This window comes from Zootoca vivipara, chromosome 4, assembly GCF_965207765.1.
Source record: "Zootoca vivipara chromosome 4, rZooViv2.hap1.1, whole genome shotgun sequence".
Lineage (NCBI taxonomy): Eukaryota > Metazoa > Chordata > Lepidosauria > Squamata > Lacertidae > Zootoca > Zootoca vivipara.
This window is the reverse complement of record NC_142587.1, coordinates 98,940,672-98,960,845: the sequence shown is the minus strand read 5'-3', so window position 1 is coordinate 98,960,845 and position 20,174 is coordinate 98,940,672. Positions and strand designations below refer to the sequence as shown.

The following is a 20,174-nucleotide window of genomic DNA, read 5'->3' as shown; positions in this document are numbered from 1 at the left end:
CTCCCACCAGATGTCAAAGAGAAAAACAACTACCAGACTTTTAGAGGACATCTGAAGGCAGCCCTGTTTAAGGAAGCTTTTAGTGTTTAATAGATAATTGTATTTTGATGTTTCTGTTGGAAGCCGCCCAGAGTGGCTGGGGAAACCCAGCCAGATGGGCGGGGTATAAATAATAAATTATTATTGTTATTATTATTACTGATCAATCTAGAAATAAAACCAGCCTATTTTGGATGGCCATCTGTCTTGGATGATCTAGCAGAAATTCCTGCAATGCAGGGGGTATCCTGGCTCTGAGAGACAAGCAGGGAGGGTGGCTTCTGGCAAAAGGAGAGGGAGCCATGGGTGGCTCCGCCTTATCCTGACTTAACTCAGCCTATCGACCTCCCTCCTCCCACTCCCCTCCTTCCTCTTTTGCCTCTGAATCTGGGCTGCATTCTGCCACAGAGTCTCCCACCTCACTAAGCCCTGTTAGCCCTTCAGCTTCTGACACCTCCTCTTCCCAGGCTTCTCCCTCTTCTCTCTCTGACTGCCTATCCTTCTTCTACCTCCACTTCTTGAGCTCTCAGCCATCTTCCCTTCTTGGTTCCCCAGCTGCATCCTCCCACCATTCCTCTGTGCCCAACCAGTCCATGACATTGCTCCAGCCCTCGGCCTCTGTCCCCACAAGGCAGCTTCCCCTGACCTGATCTGGTTCCACAGCCGCTGCTTCCCTTCTGCCCCCATGAAAAGACGGATCAGGAGGTCTTGCTGGCATCATTCTGTCACCTGATAAAAAAGAGAAAAAACGGTAATCAGGACGCCAGGAGTGCCTGTTTCTCTCACAGGTGAAACAGGGCATTTCTCTCTTTTTTGGATAATATTAATATTGTTGTTGTTGTTGTTGTTTAGTCGTTTAGTCGTGTCCGACTCTTCGTGACCCCATGGACCATAGCACGCCAGGCACTCCTGTCTTCCACTGCCTCCCGCAGTTTGGTCAAACTCATGTTCGTAGCTTCGAGAACACTGTCCAACCATCTCATCCTCTGTCGTCCCCTTCTCCTTGTGCCCTCCATCTTTCCCAACATCAGGGTCTTTTCCAGGGAGTCTTCTCTTCTCATCAGGTGGCCAAAGTATTGGAGCCTCAGCTTCAGGATCTGTCCTTCCAGTGAGCACTCAGGGCTGATTTCCTTCAGAATGGAGAGGTTTGATCTTCTTGCAGTCCATGGGACTCTCAAGAGTCTCCTCCAGCACCATAATTCAAAAGCATCAATTCTTCGGCGATCAGCCTTCTTTATGGTCCAGCTCTCACTTCCATACATCACTACTGGGAAAACCATAGCTTTAACTATACGGACCTTTGTCGGCAAGGTAATGTCTCTGCTTTTTAGGATGCTGTCTAGGTTTGTCATTGCTTTTCTCCCAAGAAGCAGGCGTCTTTTAATTCCGTGACTGCTGTCACCATCTGCAGTGATCAAGGAGCCCAAGAAAGTAAAATCACTCACTGCCTCCATTTTTCCCCTTATATTTGCCAGGAGGTGATGGGACCAGTGGCCATGATCTTGGTTTTTTTTGTGCTCTCCTCTTTCACCCTCATTAAAAGGTTCTTTAATTCCTCCTCACATTCTGCCATCAAGCTTGTGTCATCTGCATATCTGAGGTTGTTGATATTTCTTCTGGCAATCTTAATTCCGGCTTGGGATTCATCTAGTCCAGCCTTTCGCATGATGAATTCTGCATATAAGTTAAATAAGCAGGGAGACAATATACAACCTTGTCGTACTCCTTTCCCAATTTTGAACCAATCAGTTGTTCCATATCCAGTTCTAACTGTAGCTTCTTGTCCCACATAGAGATTTCTCAGGAGACAGATGAGGTGATCAGGCACTCCCATTTCTTTAAGAACTTGCCATAGTTTGCTGTGGTCGACACAGTCAAAGGCTTTTCCATAGTCAATGAAGCAGAAGTAGACTTTTTCTGGAACTCTCTAGCTTTTCTCCATAATCCAGCGCATGTTTGCTATTTGGTCTCTGGTTCCTCTGCTCCTTCGAAATCCAGCTTGCACTTCTGGAAGTTCTCGGTCCATATACCGCCTAAGCCTGCCTTGTAGAATTTTAAGCATAACCATGCTAGCGTGTGAAATGAGTGCAATTGTGTGGTAGTTGGAGCATTCTTTGGCACTGCCCTTCTTTGGGATTGGGATGTAGAATGATCTTGTCCAATCCTCTGGCCATTGCTGAGTTTTCCAAACTTGCTGGCATATTGGGTGTAGCACCTTAACAGCATCATCTTTTAAAATTTTAAATAGTTCAGCTTGTCTTATCATCACTTCCAGTGGCCTTGTTATTAGCAGTGCTTTCTAAGGCCCATTTGATACATTTTATACATTAACCCAGAGATCCACTTTGATCTGTGCCACCTTCCTCCTTACCCAGTGGCCTCTCTTTGGTGTCCAACGGAGGCCTCTCTGCCTCACAGGAATCCAGGTCCATTTCTGCAAAATGATCCTTTCCCTGAAAAAGAAACAAGGATTCAAAACAGAGAATGGGGAGAAATATTAGAAAGAGAATGACAAAGACTTGAAGGGTGTGAGATCTCATTCCATGGATGCTTTCCCAGAAAACGGATGGGCCATCAGTAGAGCATTATGGGATGTTCTCTGTCCTCTTTGGAGCCCCTTGGGAGTATCCAGAGGAAAGTCTCTCTCTCACCTGCTTTCTCTGTTCCTGCTTTCTCTCCTCTGCTTGACTCAGGAGGAAACCTTCGGCCAGGGCCACCGCCTGGGAACTGGTCTCCGCTCCGCATTCCCTCACCCAGCTCTCCATCTCCGGGGGAAGGACAGCCAGGAACTGCTCCAAGATCACCAGGTCCAGCATCTCAGCTTTCGTGTGCCTTTCTGGCTTCAGCCACTGGTGGCAAAAGTGGTAGAGTTGGCTGCAAACCTCTCGGGGTCCTTTGGCCTCCTGGCAGCAGAACTGCCTCAACTGCTGCTGGCTCTGCACCTCTGAGTGGAGGGTGTCCTCCTCACCCAGGATCTTCCTCTCCCAGAATCCCCCAGTGATCCCAGTTTGGATGGCATGGCCTCTTCCTGTTCCAGGGCGAGCTGAGTCTCGCTCACCCATCTGTGCTCTCAGGAAGCCTCTGAGAGATCGGAAGGAACCCTTTAGTCTTCTGCCAAGTTCTGTCCGTTTTAATGAGAAGCTCTAGGAAATCCTAGAAAACAAATACATTGTTCTGTTACAGAATTTGTAGGACCGGGGGGGGGGGGGGAATGGATCCTTGACTAAGCATGGACGAGTCTTGTTGGGAACCAGGCCTGGACTGCACTGGATCCCAGACCATGAGCTATCTTTTTGAAAAGAAAAGTAGTGGGGTGGGTTCCCTTTTTCTTTGCTCTAAGGGCCAGGGATGTATCTGACCAAACCCCCGAGGGCAAGTGGGTGGGGCCAAAGACATCTCTCTTGAAATTGAGGCAGGTATTATTATTATTTATTATTATTATATTAGATAGCTTAACACACACACAGCCATTGATGCCAAGGTCCCTGGAGGCTCAGTGAGTAGCTCAGTGGGTTTTTAATATTGGGGGGGGGGGGCTAGCCCACCTCCTCGCCCAGCTTTGGAAAACCATTTGCACAATATTTCCTCTGTTGTGCAATGACGCTGAGCGACGTCACACAGAGTTAAAGTCCCAGGGACTCCCTTTTTTGAATAAGGGAGATTTCGTGGGAGTTTGGGATCCTCTGATCTCCAGGAAGGAGAGTGTTGCAGACCTCGCCCCCCCCCTCCATGGCAGGACCCTCTCCTCCCTGACTTGGCTTGGTCCCCCCCAGGCCCCCTCCCCTGCTGCAGCTCTGGGACCCCCCCGCGTCTCCCCACTGCACCCTCTTTTTTTGGGGGGGGAGAGGAGACTCACCAGATCCCAGGAGGGGACAGCGATGCAGCCCTTGCAGGAGAGACACCAAAGCAGGAAAGGACTGAGGAGGGAGGGGCCTTGGCTGTGGAGGACCTGGCTCCCCCTTGCCTCCTGTCCTCTCTAGGAAGGCAGCTCGGTTCCCTTTAACCCTCGCAAAGCCTAGCTCGTCCAGCTCAGCCCCCTCTTGCTTGACAGAACCTCGGCTTTTTATTATTATTTTATGGATTTAGGGGGGCTACGTCAATGCCCAGATATCCTTTTGGGGGTGAGGCTCTTGGTTGAACTCTGATCATCTCCCTCTGTTGTCTGGAAACCAGAGGAACAGCTTGCAGGGAAAAGGGCTTTGCAGGAGGCAAGAAACCTCCTCCTCGAATTCAGAAGTGGAGAGAGAGGAGGGGATCCCAGGGTCATCCAGTCCAACCCCCAGCAATGCAGGAATCTCAGCTCAAGCATCCATGGCAGATGGCCGTCCGATCTCTGCTTAGAAACCTCCAAGGAAGGAGAGTCCACCCCCTCCCAAGGGAGACCTTTCCCCTGCCAAACTGCTCTTAGATGCCCCTCAAGGCAGCGGGTCCTGAGTTCTAGCACTGATGAAACCATTGCACTGGCTACCAAGGAGGAACCAAGTGAAGTTTGAAATAAATAAATCCTATTCTCATCATAAATGAGGAATACTTTCTTACACAAAAGTATGTCATTTCCCTTTCCATAAATGCTTAATTGCTAATTCAATGACCTGAAAATGGATGGTTGTTGTTATTATGGTTAGGGAAGCTTTTAATTTTTGATGGACTATTGTATTTTAGTATTTTGTTGGAAGCCGCCCAGAGTGGCTGGGGTAACCCAGCCTGATGGATGAGGTATAAATATAGTATTATTATTATTATTATTATTATTATTATTATTATTAAAATTGATTAGGTGAGTGTGCTCATTTTGAAAGAGGCAGGTGCCCTGGGGAGCCACGTTGTGATTCAGAACTGCCAGGCAGCTCAGCTCAGGGGCTCCAAACCCTGAAGTGCTCCAAGCAGGAGACGGCCAAAGCCATCCTGGTGAGTGATGGGTGGTGTGGGGGACCATAGCTGCCAAGTTTCGGATTTGAAAATAAGGGATCAGTACCCTCACCTGTCCCGGGGACAGTCTACGATTCTAAGGGACATTCCACACCGCTGGGCGCGGTAACCCCCCCAGGCTACAAATTAATTTACACCAGGCTACACACCATCATTTCCCCCCACCTTCAGAATGGACACCAGATTATTGTGGCCGGTGCAAACCTGAATGGGGTGACGAGACTCCAGTGTTTGAAGGCAGCGTGGATTGCGAGCAGCTCGCGGTCAAACACTGTGTAGTTCTGCTCTGCCTGGTTCAGCTTCCTGGAGAAGAAAGCACACGGTTTCCATTCTCTGTTGGCATCCAGCTGCAGTAACCTCCCCACCCGATCGCCTGGTCCGAAGTGTCTGTTTCCAGCCTCAAGGGGGCGTCCTGGACCATGTGAAACAGGTGCTGGTCCGATGCGAAGACTTCCTTGAGCTGTTCAAACGCTTGTTGCGCTTCTGGGGTCCACCTGAATTTCTGTTTCCCCCTTAAACAGTCCTTAATGGGTGTAGTAACCTTTGAGAAGTTATTGTTGAACTTCCGATAGAAGTTCGCAAAGCCCAAGAGGCATGGCGTACCCAGGATCAAAACTAGGGGGGGGGCAAGGGGAGGGGCAAAGGCACGGAAGGGGAGGGACCACAAAGTGGGCGGGGAAAGTGCAGTCAGAGGCGCCGGGCTGATGGGCAGAGGCGGAGCACAGCCCGACAGAGCGCACCGTGGCGCGACCTCCCTCCAGAGATTGAGAGAGAGAAAGAGAGATCTGGAACCGCGCAGACGCCCCTCTCTCCTTGCGACCCTGTTCTCAGCAACTGCCGACCCCTGCACGGTTTTGCATGCGGGCAGATGACGGAGCCAAGCTCCTCCCGCTGCCTCACGATGGCCCAATCGAAAAGACCCTGGCCAAAGGCAGGCGCCTTTGTCACAGAGAGGAAAGCTGGGGAGGCGCCGGCAATAGTGCAGCCGCCGCTGCGCCAGCAAAGGGGGCAGCAAGGCAGGAGTTTGCCAGGGCAGGAAGGCCCCCCTGCCGCGCTCCCTGGTTCCCCGCCGTGCATGGCTTTGCCTGAGGGGGTGACAGGGAGCTGGAGGGAGAGCGCGGCGCGACGGGCGGGAACGGCGAACTCACGCTCCGCTGGGCTGTGCCCCTCCCTAGAAGCAGGGCTGGTGGGCGGAGACAGAGCCCAGCCCAGCCCAGCGGAGCGCGAGTTTGGCGTTCCCGCCCGCCGCGCCGCGCTCTCTGGTTCCCCGCCGCGCTTGGTCTTGCCTGAGGGCGCGACGGGGAGCTGGAGGGAGGGCGCAGCGCGGCGGGCGGGAATGGCGTACTCGCGCTCCGCAGGGCTGTGCCCCTCCCTAGAAGCAGGGCTGGTGGGCGGAGACAGAGCCCAGCCCAGCCCAGCGGAGCGCGAGTTCGGCGTTCCCGCCCACCGCGCCGCGCTCTCTGGTTCCCCGCTGTGCTTGGCCTTGCCTGAGGGGCGGGGTAGCTGGCTTCTAGAGTAGGGCAGCTGCCCTAACTTGCCCCGTGGTGGGTACGCCCTTGCCAAGAGGTGTTGGGCGTCCTTGCGTGTCCGAGGGCTCTGCCATTCCAGGATAGCTCTCACCTCCTCCTTGTCCATTGCCAGTCCCTTATCAGAGAGCTTGTAGCCGAGGAACTCCACTTCCTTGGTGATGTCCAATTGGGTGTCACTAGAAAACATTGTGTCCATCACATTTTAAAACAGATTAAGATCTTGGAGCGCCGGATTTTCTCCCGCGATAAGGGGGCGGACCCAATCTCTCGCTGAACCTTCAAAATGATCAATGACAAACGCCACTCTCTGCTGGTCATTGGCAAACTCCCCTTCTTGTAGTTTGAGGGCATAAGTTATCACCGTTTTAAAGCCTAGGTAGTTCTGTGGGTCTCCATTAAACTTGGTTACTAGCAATGAGACCTTCCTTCCAAACCCCCCATGAACGCCTTGCTGATCCACTAGTCTCCTCTCTTCCAACTGTGCCCTGAGCAAAGCTGCGTGGTTGACCAACTCCTGCTCCCTCTTGGCTTTGGATCTTACCTCTTCCGTACAACTGTTGTACTTCTTTCCTTACGGTCTCGTTCTCTTGCTGCGCCTCTGCTAATTCCTTCTTAGCCACTTCTACCACGTGCGCCAATTCCGCTCTGGCCGCCGGGACCTCCGCTTGGGCAGCTGCCAACGCAGCCGCGGCTTCAGCAGCGCTCATGTTGCTCCCTCCTCAGGAGTAGCCGCAAAGATTGCAGGGTTGCTGTCAGAGATGGTGGTGGCTACTCCCAAGTAAACACGCTCCACATCATCTGGACCTTACGAGTTTTATTGTGCAAGCTATTTACAGTGCAAAGATGTCCGAATTCATGACTGCCTAGTCCGAGTCAGAACCCTGCCATGGCTTTTTCCGGGTTCTAGCCCAGCATTTAAGACGGGGTATTCTGAAGCGCCTCCCCTTCGCTCTACAGGTACTGGCCCATCTCAATTCAGGTGGGGGGGGGGATTGGTCGCCCCTCCCTATCCCCTCTGTGCTCCAAGGATCCCAACTCCACCTCCCCTTCCATCGGCTCAGGTTGCAATTGAGGCTCTCTGACTCTGTCGAGCCCTGACACTGCCTCACTCACTTCCTGGCTTTCACTTCCTGATCCGCTGCTACTGCTGCTACTCCCCGAAGAGATGGACGTGATGATGGGGGGCTGCTCCCTATAAGCCTTGCCCCTTACAGTCAGACTCATGTTAGTAGCTTCAAGAACCAAGGGCGTACCCACCACGGGGCAAGTTAGGGCAGCTGCCCTACTCTAGAAGCCAGCTGCCCCCCCACAAGGGCGTACCCACCGCGGGGCAAGTGGGGGCCGCAGGCTGCCCCTCCCTAGAAGCAGGGCTGGTGGGCAGAGGCGGAGCACAGCCCGGCGGACCGCAAGTTCGCCATTCCCGCTGCGACGCGCCGCACCCTCCCTCCAGCTCCCCGGCGCGCCCTCAGGCAAGGCCAAGCACAGCGGGGAACCAGGGAGCACGGCGCGGTGGGCGGGAACGCCGAACTCGCGCTCCGCTGGGCTGGGCTCCGCCTCCGCCCACCAGCCCTGCTTCGAGGGAGGGGCACAGCCCGGCGGAGCGCGAGTTCGCCGTTCCCGCCCGCCACGCTGCGCCCTCCCTCCAGCTCCCCGTCGCGCCCTCAGGCAAGGCCAAGCGCGGCGGGGAACCAGGGAGCGTGGCGCGGTGGGCGGGAACGCCGAACTCGCGCTCCGCTGGGCTGGGCTCCGCCTCCGCCCACCAGCCCTGCTTCGAGGGAGGGGCACAGCCCGGCAGAGCACGAGTTCGCCATTCCCGCCCGCCACGCTGCGCCCTCCCTCCAGCTCCCCGTCGCGCCCTCAGGCAAGGCCAAGCGCGGCGGGGAACCAGAGAGTGCGGCGCGGCGGGCGGGAACGCCAAACTCGCGCTCCGCTGGGCTGGGCTGGGCTCTGTCTCCGCCCACCAGCCCTGCTTCTAGGGAGGGGCACAGCCCAGCGGAGCACGCGTTCGCCGTTCCCGCCCGTCGCGCCGCGCTCTCCCTCCAGCTCCCCGTCATGCCCTCAGGCAAAGCCATGCACGGCGGGGAACCAGGGAGCGCGGCAGGGGGGCCTTCCTGCCCTGGCGAACTCCTGCCTTGCTGCCCCCTTTCCTGGCGCAGCGGCGGCTTTCCTCTCTGTGACAAAGGCGCCCGCCTTTGGCCAGGGTCTTTTCGATTGGGCCATCACGAGGCAGTGGGAGGAGCTTGGCTCCGTCATCTGCCCGCATGCAAAACCGTGCAGGGGTCGGCAGTTGCTGAGAACAGGGTCGCAAGGAGAGAGGGGCGTCTGCGCGGTTCCAGATCTCTCTTTCTCTCTCTCTCTCTCTCTATCTCTCTCTCAATCTCCCAGCTGGAGGGAGGTCGCGCCACGGTGTGCTCTGTCGGGCTGTGCTCCGCCTCTGCCCATCAGCCCGGCGCCTCTGACTGCACTTTCCCCACCCACTTTGTGGCCCCTCCCCTTCCGTGCCTTGGCCCCTCCCCTTGCCCCCCCCTAGTTTTGATCCTGGGTACGCCCATGTCAAGAACACTCCAACAACCATCTCATCCTCTGTCATCCCCTTCTCCTAGTGCCCTCAATCTTTCCCAACATCAGGGTCCTTTCCAGGGAGTCTTCTCTTCTCATGAGGTGGCCAAAGTATTGGAGCCTCAGCATCACGATCTGTCCTTCCAGTGAGCACTCAGGGCTGATTTCCTTCAGAATGGATCGGTTTGATCTTCTTGCAGTCCATGGGACTCTCAAGAGTCCATCCTCCCAATAGTTTTAACGCGGATGATGTGGTGTGTGTTCCTGGGTGCCAGGATGAGGCCAGGGCCTTTTCCTGTCCCCTTTCCTACTGTTGCCTTTCCACCTCTGCCCAGGAGGCTGCAGGGCTCAGGGTGGTCCTCTGGGACAAGGAATTGGGTCCAAGGTGGTAGCAGCCATCCAAGGTGGGTTTCGTAGTGTCATCTGACCCAGATTTTTCTTTCCTCTGGTCTCGCAGGCGGAGTTCAGGACACTGGTGCTGGACGACTTTTTCTTTTCTTTTCTTTAAAGTAACGTAGACTCTGTACATGTATGGGGTTCCTAATTCAGCAATCTATTATACCATTTAAAGTGATGCATCTCCTGACTCAATTACCATTTGAATAAAGCCATGATTGGCTTTTCTTACCAGGGACTCAAGGAAGGCAAAGGGGTAGATTTAAGAGACCAAATTCCCAAGGGCATAAAACCTGGTCAGTCAGTTTAAAATCCACTTTCCCAGTTTGATGTCCTAAGACATTTATGATACATAGGATTTCCTGTTTCTTGCTGCTTAGGAAGCAGGCTTATAAATCTTAAACTTTAAATAGATCAGAACTTCAACATTCAGACAACCCAACAATTCAACTTTCCCATCAAAAGCCAGTAATAGAAGTTTGATCAAATTAAATTCTTAATAAAGTATCAGTGCGAATGGATCATGTTTGCTTCATTAAATAATAATAATAATAATAATAATAATAATAATAATAATAATAATAATAATTTTATTTATACCCCTCCCCGCCCTCCCCTTCAAAACCAGGCTCAGGGCAGCTAACACCAATAAAATACAATAGAATATAAAAAACAATTAATTAAAATACAGATTAAAATACACTATCAAAATTTAAAATGCAGCCTCATTTTAAGTAGTCCATAAATCCAGCCATGACGGAGGAAAACACAAGCGTCAGATTAACTCCGACCCAAAGGCCAGGCGGAACAGCTCTGTCTTGCAGGCTCTGCGGAAATTTGACAAATCCCGCAGGGCCCTGGTCTCCTGTGAAAGAGCGATCCTCCAAGTTGGGGCCAATACTGAAAAGGCCCTGGCCCTAGTAGAGGCCAATCTAGCCACCTTATGGCTCGGGATCTCCAGAATATTGTTGTTTGTGGACCTTAAGGTCCTCCGCGGGGCATACCAGGAGAGGCGGTCCTGTAGGTACGAGGGTCCCAAGCCGCATAGGGCTTTAAAGGTCAAAACCAGCACCTTAAACCTGATCCTGTACTCCACCGGGAGCCAGTGCAGCTGGTAAAGCACTGGATGAATGTGATCCCATGGCCAGGACCCCGTAAGGAGCCTCGCCGCAGCATTCTGCACCCGCTGGAGTTTCTGGGTCAGCGTCAAGGGCAGCCCCGCGTAGAGCGAGTTACAATAATCAAGCCTGGAGGTGACCATCGCATGGATCACTGTGGCCAGATCAGAAATATATGCACCCCAGGAAAAGACAATTGGGAGCTGCATGCCTCCTTTATCTACAGGAGATTGGGGTACAGATCTCTATTCAAAAATGTTTCACAAATGTGGGTTATTTTTATGTTGTGTGCCCCCCTCTGGTCATTAGCGGAACAATCAACCGTCCTCCTATGTATGAATGAAAATGGCCAGACAGTCACGGTTCAGAAGATTATTAATATTCTCAGTCATTTCAGCCTTACCATTAACGGACCAAAATTTCTACCCTTTATTTACAGGAAAAAGGGTCAATGCAGATTCCACCTAATCATGAATTTGTATGTGCTTTAAACTTTGGCTGACTTTAGCATATTTGACGTTTGATTTGAACAAGAGACAAAATTATGAAAAGCCCCAGATAATCACTCAAATGCTTGATATCACCAGCTCTGCTTCAAAACATCACCACCTTCACCTCCCACTTCTTAACACTCTCTATTCCAAACTCTGAAAAATCAGTCCTTCCATCTTTTTCTACCAAAGAGCAAAGCCCATCACCCAGCCCACCATAACTCAAAATTCACTCTCCAATGCTGGCAGACACATTCCTTATCCTTCTGTGGTGCCCAGAATTGAACACATTGTAACAACTTTAAATATGTGCCCCCCATGCCATTTCCATAACACCTGCAATCATGTGTGCTGTGTTAGAAATTCACTTCTCCTGTTGCTGGATATGTGGCTAGTATGTCACATGTCCCTTTTTCTTTTCTTTTTTTTAAAAAATGAATATTTATTTAATTTTATAACACATAAAAGGGACCCAGGTGGCGCTGTGGTTAAACCACTGAGCCTAGGGCTTGCTGATCAGAAGGTCGGCAGTTCGAATCCCTGTGATGGGGTGAGCTCCCGTTGCTTGGTCCCAGCTCCTGCCAACCCAGCAGTTCGAAAGCATGTGAAAATGCAAGTAGATAAATAGGAACCGCTACAGCGGGAAGCTAAACGGCGTTTCCATGTGCTGCTCTGGTTTGCCAGAAGCGGCTTTGTCATGCTGGCCACATGACCTGGAAGCTATAGGCCGGCTCCCTCGGCCAATAATGCGAGATGAGCGCGCAACCCCAGAGTCGGTCACAACTGGACCTAATGGTCAGGGGTCCCCTTTACCTTTATAACACATAAAAGTACAGATCTCAATCATCATGTTATATACCATTGTTCTTCCTCCCCTCCTCTGGACTTCCCTCAACTCCTCCTCTGCTGAGTTATTAACTTTATTTGTTGTATCCTGCTGAAATAAAGTTGTGAATGTTGATTCAAACCCTGCCAGTGAATCCAGTCCATTTTGTTCTTTCTGCAAATAGACTAAATGGTTCCCAGACTCTTTTGAAGTCCTTTTTCTCCTCCTCTGCATAGTTCATCAGTTTTTTGTGCTATTTCTTCCAATATTGTGCAATCAAGATTCCGGCCGCTGTTGTAGCAAACATAAATAATATCCCTTTTTCTTTTTGGGGGGGCAGCTCTTGGTTTGAGATACCTAACAAAAAGGTTTCAGGGTGTTTAACAAAGTTCGGTTTGAACATGAACCTGTTTACTTTCCTAGGCTTGGAAAGTGTAAGAACGGAAGTCAAGTCTTATCTCTTCCGCTCTGCTGTCCTTTTGCACTGTTCTTTGTCTCCCTGTCTGTTGCTGAAGAAGAGAGAGGACGCCATTATGATCCCTTTGGTGTCGTCTGCAAATGTGAGGAGCATCCCCTCAGTTCCTTCATCCAAAGACGTTGAACAACAATGGGCCCAGGACAGAACCCTGCAGCACCCCTCTTGTCACTTTTCCCCAGGATGAGGAGGAACCATGACGGAGTCCTCTTTGGGTTTGGTCAGTCAAATCCACCTACCAGCTACCTCATTCAGCCCACATTTGACCAGCATCCTCACATAAATACGGTATCACAGAGGACTTTGTCAAAAGCCTTACTGAAACCGAGATGCACTATTTCCACAGCAGTCCCCAGATCAGGGGTTCCCAACAAAATTTTCTCGAGGACCCCTCATCGAGCCGCTATTGTGACAAGGACCCCCATTAATTCCTAATCCTAAAATTAAAAAGTGAGAGCCAAATTAAGAGTCTTTTTATATTTTATATTTATACGTTTTTTACAGTTACAACAGAGTACTCCATCAGTATACAGTTAGTTTTAATTTTCAGTTCTTAATGAGACGAACCACTTTTTAACCAACGGTCCATTTTTAACTACGCGAACTGTAGCTTCCGCAAAAAACAACGCTTTGTTTACAAACACTACTGTTTTGCAAAGAGGCAGCGCGCGCCAGGGAGGAGGGAGGGGAATGGAGAAGACAGGGTACCTGCGCAGTAGCGCACAAATGAAGCCGACAAAGCATCTTGGGGAGGTGAGCGTTAGTAGAATGTGCGCGCTGCCTCTTTGCAAAACAGTAGTGTTTGTAAAGCGCCACCTAATGGCATACAGCAGAACTACTGCCTCTATCTAATTCTAGTTTTGCGCTAGACTCTGCTCATGCAGGAAGCGGCCAAAACAAAAAATCTGTTATCATACGAAATATATTTAATATATTTTTTATTCTAATAGCATCTTGCGGACCCCTCTGGCATAGCTCGCGGACCCCTGGGGGTCCACGGACCACCTGTTGGGAACCACTGCCCCAGATCAACAAAGTTTGTAACTCCATCCAAAAAAAGGAGATTTCTCTGGTTTTACTTGTTTTTGAGAAAGCCATGCTTTCAACCTGTATGTTTATGTTGTGATATATTCAGATGAAGGGCACATGAATTTGAAAAATAATAAATAAGGATATTGACAAGCCGGAACATGTGCAAAGAAAGGCGAATTATGTATTTATTTAATGTGTAAACCACCCTACCCAGTGGTGAGTGTTGATCTGACGTAGCCGAAACAAAATAAAAAAATTCCTTCCAGCAGCACCTCAGAGACCAACCAAGTTTTTTATTTTGGTATGAGCTTTCGTGTGCATGCACACTTCTTCAGATACCTATAAATTCCAATTAGCAGTCCTGGGGGTAGTTCAGATTCTGTGGCAATGCTTTTGGCCAGCAGAGGGTGTCACAGGGCCTTTAAAGCAAACTTGGATCTCCAGCTGTTTTTGGACTACAACTCCCATCATCCCTAGCTAGCAGGACCAGTGATGGGAACTGTAGTCCAGGAGCTGCTGGGGACCCAAGTTTGGGAAACCCTGCTTTAAAGCAACCTTTGCATTTGGCCCGCAAAGATGGGAACTGTCCACATTTGTACTTTCTTGAATTTTGTTTTCCTTGTATGACCTGTGTGCGTTAATTTATTTTATTTTTTAAGAGGGCAAATTGAAAGAGAAATTGTATGGCAAGTTGTGGAAGAATAAAAGGCTGCTTTTGAAAAAACGGGGGGGGGTTGGCCTCCTCAAATATTTAATGGGAAGGGCAAAGACTCATTGGCCTTTAAGAGTTTGCGCCTATTCCCTTCACCTACAGGTCTCAGGATGGTTACAAATAAAAACACAACATAAAAAAACAAAACACGAAATTTTAAAAGGGCATTAGATGTCAATCAGCCAAAGTTCTGGTCAAAAAGTTGCGGATTTGCCTGGCTCCTAAAGCTGCATATTGGTTTCTCTGACTTTTGTATGGATTCTTTGATGGGAAGTGAGAGAGGAGCTCTGCCTGAAGCTCTTTCCACATTCCACACACTGATAGGGTTTCTCCCCTGTATGAATTCTTTGATGGGAAGTGAGAGAGGAGCTGTGACTGAAGCTCTTTCCACATTCCATGCACTGATAGAGTTTCTCCCCTGTATGAATTCTTTGATGGGAAGTGAGATTGGAGCTTCGACTGAAGCTCTTTCCACAGTCCACACACTGATAGGGTTTCTCCCCTCTATGAATTATTTGATGGGAAGTGAGAGTGGAGCTCTGTCTGAAGCTCTTTCCACATTCCACACACTGATAGGGTTTATCCCCTGTATGAATTCTTTGATGGGAAGTGAGAATGGAGTTATCAGTGAAGCTCTGCCCACATACCACACACTGATAGGGTTTCTCCCCTGTATGAATTCTTTGATGGGAAGTGAGATGGGAGCTCTGACTGAAGCTCTTTCCACATTCCACACACTGATATGGTTTCTCCCCTGTATGAATTCTTTGATGGGAAGTGAGATAGGAACTATACCTAAAGTTCTTTCCACATTCAAAGCACTGATAGGGTTTCTTCCCTGTATGAATTCTTTGATGGGAAGTGAGAGAGTATCTCTGACTGAAGCTCTTTCCACATTCCACACACTGATATGGTTTCTCCCCTGTATGAATCATTTGATGGGAAGCGAGATGGGAGCTCTTCCTGAAGCTCTTTCCACATTCCACACACTGATATGGTTTCTCCCCTGTATGAATTCTTTGATGGGAAGTTAGAGAGGAGCTATCAGTGAAGCTATGTCCACATTCCACACACTGATAGGGTTTCTCCCCTGTATGAATTCTTTGATGGGTAGTGAGATTGTGGCTGTGACGGAAGCTCTTTCCACATTCCACACACTGATATGGTTTCTCCCCTGTATGAATTCTTTGATGGGAAGTGAGAGAGGAGCTATCAGTGAAGCTCTGTCCACATTCCACACACTGATAGGGTTTATCCCCTGTATGAATTCTTCGATGGGAAGTGAGATTGTAGTTGTGACGGAAGCTCTTTCCACATTCCACACACTGATATGGTTTCTCCCCTGTATGAATTTTTTGATGGGAAGTGAGAGAGGAGCTATCAGTGAAGCTCTTTCCACATTCCACGCACTGATAGGGTTTCTCCCCTGTATGAATTCTTTGATGGGAAGTGAGGGAGTATCTCTGACTGAAGCTCTTTCCACATTCCACACACTGATATGGTTTCTCCCCTGTATGAATTCTTTGATGGGAAGTGAGAGAGGAGCTGTGACTGAAGCTCTTTCCACATTCCATGCACTGATAGAGTTTCTCCCCTGTATGAATTCTTTGATGGGAAGCGAGATTCGAGCTCTTCCTGAAGCTCTTTCCACATTCCACACACTGACAGGGTTTATCCCCTGTATGAATTCTTTGATGCTCAGTGAGAGAGGAGCTTCGACTGAAGCTCTTTCCACATTCCATGCACTGATAGAGTTTCTTTCCAATGAGATTTTGTTCCTGGGAAGTGGAATGGGAGCTCTGACTGCAGCTTCCTCTACACTCCAAATTTTTACATGGCTTCTCCTCTCTGCAGACTTTATCGTGGTCACCTTTGTTCTCAATTTCCAATTCATCACAATCTGCAATGGAAACAAAACGGGATTAGAGCCTCAGGAATAAATGGGTATATGATCATTACCTGTGTTGTTTGTCATTAAACAACATATTTAGTATAAGAATCTGACGAGTTGTTGAATGTTGCTTTGTTTGATATACAGGAGTGGTCAAAATTGTGGAAGCCTTATGGGAAAAAGTGTATTTCAGAGGTTTGATGGCTCATAACACCCCTTCTTTTGGAGTAATATTATAAAATTATATATTAATAGAAAGGTAATTTAAACAAAAATGAAATCCAACAAAGTTTGTTCCATTATCTGTATTCTATCAAACGTTCAAGCCAAATAACCTGAAAAAGGAAGCACAACTTGCTTAGGTTGACTTTTGTCAGTGTGATGTGATTGCTATTAAGCTGGTTTGTTATTTGTGTTCTTTCATTTAGTGAGGTTGTAAAACATAATAAAATTATAGAAATGGCACAAAGAGTTGACTGGTTACCTAGAAAGCGATGTAAAATAGAATAATAATAATAATAATAACAACAACAACAATAATAACAATAATAATTTATTATTTATACCCCGCCCATCTGGCTGGGTTTCCCCAGCCACTCTGGGCAGCTTCAAACAGAAAAATGAAATAAAATAATCTATTAAACATTAAAAGCCTCCCTAAACAGGGCTGCCTTCAGATGTCTTCTAAAATTCTGGTAGCTGTTTTTCTCTTTGACATCTGATGGGAGGGCGTTCCACGGGGCGGGCGCCACTACCAAGAAGGCCCTCTGCCTGGTTCCCTGCAACTTGGCTTCTCGCAACGAAGGAACCGCCAGAAGGCCCTCGGTACTGGATCTCAGTGTCCGGGCAGAACGATGAGGGTGGAGACGCTCCTTCTGGTATACTGGACCGAGGCCATTTAGGGCTTTAAAGGTCAGCACCAACACTTTGAACTGTGCTCGGAAACGTACTGGGAGCCAATTTAGATCTTTCAAGACCGGTGTTATGTGGTCTTGGCGGCTGCTCCCAGTCACCAGTCTAGCTGCTGCATTCTGGATTAGTTGTAGTTTCCGGGTCACCTTCAAAGGTAGCCCCACGTAGAGCGCATTGCAGTAGTCCAAGCAGGAGATAACCAGAGCATGCGCCACCCTGGCGAGACAGTCTGCAGGCAGGTAGGGTCTCAGCCTGCGTACCAGATGGAGCTGATGGACAGCTGCCCTGGACACAGAGTTGACCTGCACCTCCATGGACAGCTGTGAGTCCAAAATGACTCCCAGGCTGCGCACCTGGTCCTTCAGGGGCACAGTTACCCCATTCAGGACCAGGGAGTCCTCCACACCTGCCCGCCTCCTGTCCCCCACAAACAGTACTTCTGTCTTGTCAGGATTCAACCTCAATCTGTTAGCCGCCATCCGTCCTCCAACCGCTTCCAGGCACTCACACAGGACCTTCACCGCCTTCACTGGTTCTGATTTGAAAGAGAGGTAGAGCTGGGTATCATCTGCATACTGATGAATACTCAGCCCAAACCCCCTGATGATCTCTCCCAGCGGCTGCATGTAGATGTTAAAAAGCATGGGGGAGAGGACAGAGCCCTGTGGCACCCCACAAGTGAGATCCCAGGGGTCTGAACACTCACCCCCCACCACCAATTTCTGAACACGGCCCAGGAGGAATGAGCGGAACCACCGCATGACAGTGCCCCCAGCTCCCAACCCCTCTATGCGGTCCAGAAGGATTTTATGGTTGATGGTGTCAAAAGCCGTTGAGAGATCCAGCAGAACTAGGAAACAACTCTCACCTTTGTCCCTAGCCCGCCAGAGATCATCAACCAGTGCGACCAAGGCAGTTTCAGTCCCATGATGAGGCCTGAATCCCGACTGGAAGGGATCCAAATGGTCCGCTTCTTCCAGGCGTGCCTGGAATTGTTCAGCAACCACTCGCTCAATCACCTTGCCCAAGAATGTAAGATTTGAGATTGGGTGATAGTTGGCCATATTGGCCGCACCTAAAGATATTTTTTTAAGAAGCAGTTTAATAACTACCTCTTTCAGCGGGTCTGGGAAGGCTCCCTCACAGAGAGAAGCATTCACCAACCCGCGAAGCCCATCACCCAGCTGTTCCCGGCTAGCTTTTATAAGCCAGGATGGGCAAGGATCAAGGAGACAGGTGGTTGGTTTCACTCGTCCAAGCAGCCTGTCCACATCCTCGGAGGTGACAGATTGGAATTGATCCCACACAACTGGGTTAGACAGGATTCTAGCACTCTCCCGCCCCGGCCCTGCTCCCATGGTGGAGTCTACCTCTTCCCGAATCTGAGCGACTTTATCTGCAAAAAGCTTTGCAAAATCGTTGCAGGAGATCATGTGTCCCGTACTGGTCCCCGATGGAGCAGGTGGTCCCACTAAACTGTGAACCACCTGAAAAAGTCTCCTGCTGCTGTTTTCTGCAGATGCAATAGATGCGGTGAAGAAAGTCTTCTTCGCCATCGCTACCGCCACTTGGTAGGCTCGACATTGAGCTCTAACCCATGTCCAGTCAAGCTTCAGAATGAGTTATCCGCCACCGGTGCTCTAGCCATCTTAGCGATTGTTTCATTGCCCTCAGATCTGTGGAAAACCACGGGGCTGTCCGGGCTCCATGCAATTGGAGAGGGCGCTTCAATAGCCCTGGTTAACTCCACATTCCAGCGGGCCACCAGGAAATTGGTGGGCCACACTCCACATTCCAGCGGGCCACCAGGAAATTGGCTGAAAGGCCATCAACATGGGATAAAGCATCCCCTACCACTCTCTGGAAACCATTTGGATCCATTAAGTGGCAGGGGTGGACCATCCGAATTGGTCCCACCTCCCTGCAGAGGGGAAGGGTCGCGGAGAAGTCCAGTTGCACCAGGTAGTGATCTGACCACGGCACTTCTTTAGTTTTGCTTTTACTTAGTGTCAGATCATCAACACCCATAGAGGTAAACACCAGGTCCAAGGCATGCTCAGGCAGGGAATCCTTGGTGCAGCGAGGAGGTCGGTACACCAGAAGGAATTCTGTACTGCCCCTATTGCCCAACTTCCAGAATATGCACTCAGAGAACTGGGTCTTCCCAATAGGACGCCTGGTGCAAAGTAATGACTTCCTAAAAATCACTGCAACCCCCCCCTCCCCACCCACAAGGTGGCGGCAAGCGCGGGGCAATGAGGCCGACGAGGGCCTGATCCGGCGGTGAGCGCGGGGCAACGAGGCCAGTGAGGGCCCGATCCGGCGGCGGCGGCAAGCCCAGGGCAGCTTAGGGAGGTAAGGCTCCGGAATGAATTAATCCATTCCCAATGAATTCCTATGGGAAACATCGTTTCGATTTACGAATGTTCTACATACGAATGTGCATTTGGAACGGATTAAATTCGTAAGTAGGGGTTCCACTGTATTTAAAATCGTAAAAAGAAAGTTTTAAAACATTTTGAAAAGAACTATGTGCAATTCAGAGTCCTTCTGGACAGCAACAGCGGTGGGGGCAACAGTCCCCTCAGTCCCCAGGAGGCCCCCCAGGCCCCGCCCTGGGCCAGGTGGTGAGAGGCAGGAACGGGGCCCTCAGGCACTCACACAGGGGAGTCCTCCTGGGCAGCAGCAGCGGTGGAAGCAGCAGTCCTTTTGAGGCCTGTCAGGCCCCGCCTTAAGCCAGGTGGTAAGAGGCAGGGACAGGACCTGCAGGCACTCACACAGGGGAGTCCTCCTGGGCAGCAGTAATAAGTGAACAAGGTTACAGTTATGAAGAAATCAGATGAAAGATTGGGGAAAACTTAACAAAAGCTGGCCTTTCTATATTTTTGAAGTGGTATAAGGAGACTCAGTCACGACTTCCGGTCTACCCGCATCGCTGAGCAGCGAGGAAACCTCAAGCTCCGAGGTTCCTGGTGCTGTGAAGGAGGGGGGAGCCGCGAGAGTGTCGTGGACTCCCAAAGAACCCCAGATCGAGCTTTCTGGGGGCGTGGAGACTCAGCTGAGCCCCAAAACGTATCCTTTGCTCCCCGGTCAGCTCTATTAAGAGCCCCGAGAGCGAGCGGAGTTGAGACGTGGGTGCCTGTGAGTGGATTTGCTACCTCCGCAGTGTGAAGCTCCGAGCTGACAGCCTGTTGAGTGGTGGATTCTTCCAATTTTGAAAGACTTGAGGATTTTGGTCACCGTGAGTAAATCTCAAATCTTTATT

At 50.2% G+C, this 20,174-nt stretch overlaps 1 protein-coding gene across 1 annotated transcript in view; it reads right to left on the bottom strand.

Moving 5' to 3' along the window:
* The window catches only part of LOC148686068 (uncharacterized), a 120,245-nt gene that overhangs the window by 4,562 nt on the left and 95,509 nt on the right, over positions 1 to 20,174 (bottom strand). The window contains exon 6 of the mRNA XM_088668475.1: positions 14,421 to 16,006. Coding sequence (XP_088524601.1) covers positions 14,421 to 16,006 — 1,586 coding nt within the window. The remainder of the gene's footprint in view (positions 1 to 14,420; positions 16,007 to 20,174) is intronic.